The 6,694-nt window shown below is 36.3% G+C and overlaps 1 protein-coding gene across 8 annotated transcripts; it reads left to right on the forward strand.

The window, feature by feature from the left end:
- The first annotated feature begins 1,352 nt into the window (after nt 1–1,352).
- On the forward strand, nt 1,353–5,929 carry LOC140892813 (uncharacterized). Of its 8 annotated transcripts, none has more exons than XM_073301840.1 (11): nt 1,353–1,614; nt 1,697–2,162; nt 2,487–2,636; nt 3,020–3,103; nt 3,204–3,418; nt 3,521–3,591; nt 3,691–3,853; nt 4,132–4,321; nt 4,852–5,010; nt 5,122–5,210; nt 5,490–5,929. In XM_073301840.1, the coding sequence occupies exons 2-11, from the start codon at nt 1,823–1,825 to the stop codon at nt 5,574–5,576; spliced, it is 1,548 nt and encodes a 515-aa protein (XP_073157941.1). In that variant the 5' UTR covers nt 1,353–1,614; nt 1,697–1,822; the 3' UTR covers nt 5,577–5,929. The 8 variants fall into 8 exon arrangements, with proteins under 8 accessions (XP_073157941.1, XP_073157957.1, XP_073157935.1 ...); XM_073301856.1 differs by having other exon boundaries at nt 1,771–2,162; XM_073301834.1 differs by having other exon boundaries at nt 1,353–1,606; nt 1,694–2,162.
- Nucleotides 5,930–6,694: the final 765 nt, after the last annotated feature.

A 6,694-nucleotide genomic window follows, 5' to 3' on the forward strand; every position in this document is an offset into this window, starting at 1 on the left:
TTGCCGAAGATACATTTGAAAAGAAACAAAATCTTTTGTGGAACAACAAGTTACCGAGGTTGAAAAAAACTCGAAGTAAATTTTGCAACACGGCTTACGAGGGAAGATGGATTAAAAAAATCTGCACAGGACAACCCAAACAAAAAAGAACCAGAATTCGGGAAGGGTTTTCGACCAAGATCTGATCGAAAACATGTTGCAAAAACAAATCCAAGTGGGAAGGCTCACACAAAAATTATTTTCCTCGGGGACCTCAAAAGCCAAAGATACCCCGACGAAAATAAAAGAAAAATGTGAACCAACCACCACTAGATGGGATGGATCACTCAGGACCACTTGACAAAAGAAGGTGCAATAGTAAGTCAAGAGAACAACTAACCTGCAATAATGTAAAAACGTGAGCAAGGTTGAAGTACAAATTTCAAATCCGTGAAGGAGCTCTATAAAAATCAAGCAGTTGGAAGATGAAGGCATTGACCATTCTCTTCATTTTTCTTCAAAATAAAATTGTAATATTTTCTCACTCTACTTTATGTGTTTTGTAATTTTCGCTACTATAAGTAGTTAAACAATTAATATCTTCCTCAAGGAAAAGTTACTAATGTAATAATATTCTGTATGTTTTAATAAAATTCCATGTTCTTCACTGTCATGTTGTTTTAATTCACAAATTAAGTCTATTATTGTACGTTTTGAGGTAGGAAACGAAACAGAGCTGTGTTGAGTGTTGCTGAAAGAATCTACGACAGGAACCATCGATTGCGATCATGTGGTTAGGTTGTGAGGAACAATCTGTAAAACCCGATGGATATAACCTGGCAGCATTCTGGTGAAAGGAATAGTCTTAATTTATTTTATGGAAGCATGATGGGCTAAAAAAATAAAATAAAATAAAGAACAATGGTATAGGAACTGCACAATTTCAGGGATAATTTCAAGACAAAATTTTAAAAACAATGGACATAATTAGCACAAGAAAAATTTAAGTGACAAAAATGGGAAAATGAGTAAACAATGGGGATCAATTTTAGGTATTATTCTCAAAAAACTATATTAAATATTTCATTATCTCAACAAAAAATCAATTACATTTATTCAATAAAAAATATATTAAATTTCAACTTTTAAGATCTTATATAAAAAATCTATTACATTTTATTATATTTAATCACATTCAATACTCTCATGTATTCTTTATCACTTTTAATATGTTGTGTTAGGCTAATGACTTTTGACCAATTATTGAGCTTCCAAATTTTGGAAAAGAAAGGATTATTTCGTGTGGCTCGTCCGAATTGTTCTGATGGCTGGTAGCGGTTGGGCGCGGTTAGAGCAGGGAGTGCGGCATTGATGGGTTATTCAAATAAGAGAACTTCACCGATCGATCAAGTACTGGCATAAAGTAGAGCTTGGATAGTTGTTAGGATTTATATAAATGTGAAAAGCAGATTCCCTTTCTCGTTATCCAAGCCGCGGTTGAACAGTTCGAATCTCGACTAAGAATCTACGCTTTTGCAGTCAATTGATGATACAGAGAGCTCAAGCTTTTCCTTTCTTTTGGGGAATCCCAGCTATTAAGGAGAAGATGGAGTGGTTTCCTTGAAAAGTAAGAAGGTCTTTCGTCCAATATATTGTATTGCTTTTGATTCTAAAACATCCATGCACGGCGTCTAACACCAGAACTTAAATTTAGTAGGTGGGGTTTGCCAAAGTATAAGTACAACCAAAGATTCAACTTTTTGCATTAAAATTGGTCAGTTTGACTTTCAGATTCAATCGACTTGTAAAGTTCCCAAACTCTCCGGTTAACACTTGCCCACAAATGGCGGCCTCAGCTCTCAGCTTGAACCTTCACGGCGTCGCCCCGCCACGTTTCTCCGCGCATTCTTCCGCCAATATGGGAACACTTGGCAATCATTTCAACGACCCGAGTCCCCCCTTCCCATCTTCAGCTTCGATTTTCAGCAGCAGGAGAACTACGATTATGCCCGAACCGGCCGGGTCGGTTCGGGTCCCGGACTCAAGCTCACTCACATTCGACGTAGTCATCGTCGGAGCGGGTATAATCGGGCTGACCATCGCCCGCCATTTCCTCCTCCATTCTAATCTCTCTGTGGCCCTCGTCGACGCCGCGATCCCTTGCGCCGGCGCCACCGGTGCAGGTAACTTTCCATTTTCCTTGCTTTTTTTAATCACAGGAAAATGAACTTTTGCAATATATATGTATGTATATGTATGAGTTGACGATGTGATTATTTTGCATGTTGGCGAGTTTAAGCTCATGATTTGAATTTGTTGGACATCATCTAAAAACCATTTTGCGAATTCTTGAAATCAATACTCATTTATATTCCCCTGTTTTGATTATAAATAAATTAGTTTGAATTTATGTTATATATATTTATTAAGATTCTACGTATTAGTTGGCTATCATCATTTATGATCTAATATATTTATATGGTATTTGTGCTTGGTCTCGTATTTAGGGCAGGGTTACATTTGGAGGGTTCACAAGATACCCGGGAGTGAAAAATGGGATTTAGCTATAAGAAGCCACCAACTGTGGGAAGCTCTAGCTGCAACCATCCAAAGTCGAGGCACGGATCCCTTACAGGAACTTGGATGGAAAAAGACAGGTGATAATAAATGATCAATTTCTTGGAGTGCTTTTTTTTTTCTTTGCCAAGATTTTGCACAATTATTTTGTATCCTGTTGGTTAGAGTATATATGTCTCTGTAAATTTTATTAGCATTTTCTTTTATTCGCACGCTATGTCTTATATTGAATTCTATGCCTGTTATTGGACTCGTGCATCTAATTTTTTTTATATTATTTGTTTTTCGCTTCAAAATTTTCCTGTGTTGTTCGCGTATTTCTTTATGGAGATTAACACGGTATCTTTACATTCCATATAGCCAAACAGTTAAAAACATTGGATGTCTGATCATGACTGCAGAAGAATTGACTTCTCTGTGATGATAATATGAGATTACGCTACGATATGTTTTTCTCCAACAGAAGTGCTTGTCTGGTTATACATGTCTTGCGTTATACTTGATGAGGTCGTTGTGCTTACGAATGTCCGAGTTTTTCTACTTGAGGGTAACATTATTTTGTAATTTCTAGGCACCTCATAACGTTTGAACCAAGTAAAAGTACTTTTGACATGTCACTCAAATTATTGATTTCTTTTTGTTTAAAGGCAGCTTGTTAGTTGGTAGAATTGCAGAGGACTGTTCTGTGTTGAGGAGAAAGGTGGAGCAGCTAAAGGATGCTGGCTTGGGGGCAGAGTTCTTGTCTAGTGATGATTTAAAGTCAGAAGAACCTGCTCTTGATCTTGGACAGGAATGTGGTGCAGCTTTTATGCCAGATGACTGCCAATTAGATGCTCGGCATGCCGTGGCTTTTATTGAGAAGGTTGCATTTTATTTGCCCTCCTTTAAGCGAGTATGACATCCCAAGTCGTACTCTAAAAAAATTGTGCTTCATTCATATAATCATTATAGATTTTGTTGATAGGGTAACAGATATTATGCTGCACATGGGAGATATGCTGAGTTTTATTACGAGCCAGTGACCAGTTTCCTGAGGTCTGACAATTATCTATACAAGCAATGATAGTGTATACTTTTGCTTTGGATCTTGACTAGTGCCAGACATCATAAGAATTCTATTATAATTAAGTTTAGGTCCGAGAGTAGCGGAAAGATTGAGGCAGTTCAGACTTCCAAGAATACTTTGTTCAGTAAGAAAGCTGTAGTCATGGCAGCAGGCTGTTGGACTGGTTCTTTGATACACGAGCTATTGAAAAATTCAGAAATTGAAATGAATTTCCCAGTAAAGCCTCGTAAGGTGAGGTTTCGTATATAGGTTTGATGTTTATTTTGCATTGTTCTGTTCCTGCCATGTTTTACTCAGAGACTTTTAGTTTCAAGATAGCATATACAGAGTACAGTTTGAAGTCCTGGAACCTCTCTGTCTTGCTTCCTATTATTTTCTTTTTTTTCTTTCAACGTTTAATTTATCCTAACTGTTTTAGGAATTGAGAAGATATTATGTATCAGTATCCAGATTAAATTATTTTAGGGGAATAAACGAAACTGCTCGATGCTTTGTGATTTATACGACAGGGTCACCTGCTCGTTCTCGAGAATTTCAAGTCCTTGACTCTGAATCATGGGCTTATGGAGGTGGGGTATGGCAATCATGAATTGGCAACCATAAGATCTACAAAATTAGAATCAGAGATCGGAGATGATGCAAACACTTCTTCTATTTCAATGACAGCCACCATGGACATGTCGGGAAGGCTTGTTCTTGGTAATTCTTGAACTTTTAAGTTTTCTTGTACACACTTCGTTCTTTTTGTCAGCTCGATGACACAGAAAAAACAGATTTATGTGTAAATAAACTAACAAACAGATCATCTGTGTGGTCACATGGTGAAATTAGGCTGTGGCCAGCATTTGTTTATTGGAGAAGACAGAGTTGAATATGCATTTTTCACTTTCCATGATCGGTAAAACTAATCACAAAATTGAATAGTATCGTCTTTATACTTGACCCTGGTAATGCTTTGTAAACTTTTAATCCTACCCAATGTGAGTTTCATCGGATTAGGTTGGCAAATTCAGTATGCTGAGAAATATTAGTATAAAGTTGATTCTGGAACTACACTTGTGAAATAAGATGGTCCTCGAGCCATCACCAAACTCACATGAGTTTCACTTCATAGAATAAACTTCATTAGGAGGATTTGTGTAATTCTCCATACGCCGCCTGGTCTGGCTACAAAGAAATAAACAAGAGTTGCTTACTTCTGCTTTCCTTAATCTGCTCTGTTCTTCCAGGAAGCAGCCGTCAGCTTGTCGGGTTCAGCACAGAGGTTGATGAATCTATTATCAATCGGATATGGGAACGGGCAGGAGAATTCTTTCCCTCACTAACAAAAATGTCTCTTAAAGATTTGAGCAAAAGCCGAGAAGTAAGAGTGGGACTAAGACCTTACAGTAAGTATTTGATGAACAAAAACTGTTCATTATGACCTCATCTCATGCATGTCAGTATTTTAAGTTATTACCAAGTGATCTACCTTCTTATCTTTAATTGTACGGTACCAGTGCCCGGTGGAAAGCCGGTGCTTGGACCTGTGCCAGGATTGTCAAACTTGTTTATTGCTGCTGGACATGAAGGAGAAGGACTCTCACTGGTAACTATCCTGTTCTTAGGTAGTGTTTGGGAAAGCTTCTAGGAAGCACTTCTCAGCTTTTTCATAACAAATTTTGAAAATTTGTGAAATTTTGTTAAGGAGAAGTTGAGAAGTGCTTCCTAGAAGCTCTCCCATACACTACTTTAGTCCACTGTTTTTTGCATCGCAAGATTTAATTATCCCGGACTTTCTTTAGACTTGATTGATCAATTGTCGTCTTACCAGTAGTTGTTTTAGACGTGATGGAAGTCTCACATGCAAATTGCTCGACTCTTACAGGCTTTGGGGACTGCGGAAATGATTGTGGACATGGTGTTGGATAATCCTCCAAAAGTTAATCCAGCACCATTTTCTGCTAGGTTTTAGTCCTTTAAGTAGCTGAAAATCGAAAAGGGCATGCTGCCTTGTTACGTTCTTCGTAAATTTCTGTACTGTTTCTCCCACGATTTTGTCTTATTTTGTTTGTCAATCAGTGCTTCCCTTTCAGCATAGCTAATGCGGATGAGAACTACACAAGTATTCATTCAAAGCAAAGAAAAAATCGTATTTGCCTGATATATTGCCTGGTGATCTGGAAAAGTTTGGCTTGTGTTTCATCATTTATCCCCTTTGGTGGTGGTTGCTGGTTTGAGCATAGTTCATCAAGTGTCTGATTTGAGGCATTTGCAATCGAATATTTTTAAATCTGTGATTTCTCATGTCCATTTTGACTGTTTGGATGTTTTTTTAATACCAATTTAATATGTTTTAATGTATTTCAAATTTATCCAATATTGATGTTGTTTTAGATCTAAGTTTTAAATCAAGTTCTCAAATCAATTCCGTCAAGCCAAATCATGTAACCACAATCCGAAAAACACCTTAGGAAACTCTACAGACCCTTCTCTTGGTTGAATATTTTCCTTCACAAAAACTTCCATAAAATTATCTCACGAGTCAATTTTGTGATACAAATCTAATATCAATAAAAACATATTATTTTTTTATGTCAAAACTATTACTTTTCACTTCAGATATGATTGGGTCAATCCGTTTCGTGAATATAAATCTATGAGTTCGTCTCATAAAAAACCTACTATTCTTTTTAAGGTTGTGCTTGGATAAATATATTTCATTTGAGGAACGATTTGATGGATTTATTTCAAATGACACGTCTCTTGACTGTATTTCAACTCACCCACAATTACTATTATTATTATTATTGAAATTGCATAATTTGATACGTGGAGGATTCGAAATTCAATTCAAATTTGTTTATCCAGCAAGTTAATGAATTTGAGATCAACAGATTTATCCATCATCTTAAATTCATCAATACAAACAACTTCAGTAACAATTATTTTTTAACGGCATTATATCTATAATAAAATAAATAAATATCTTTTTCCAAAAGTATAATCGAGCATGCATTAAATTATCCAATAATCATGAAACACATTTTTTAAAAAATCTAAAAATAAAAATAAAATTGCTATTTTGATCAA

This window comes from Henckelia pumila, chromosome 1, assembly GCF_033568475.1.
Source record: "Henckelia pumila isolate YLH828 chromosome 1, ASM3356847v2, whole genome shotgun sequence".
NCBI classification, from domain to species: Eukaryota; Viridiplantae; Streptophyta; class Magnoliopsida; order Lamiales; family Gesneriaceae; genus Henckelia; species Henckelia pumila.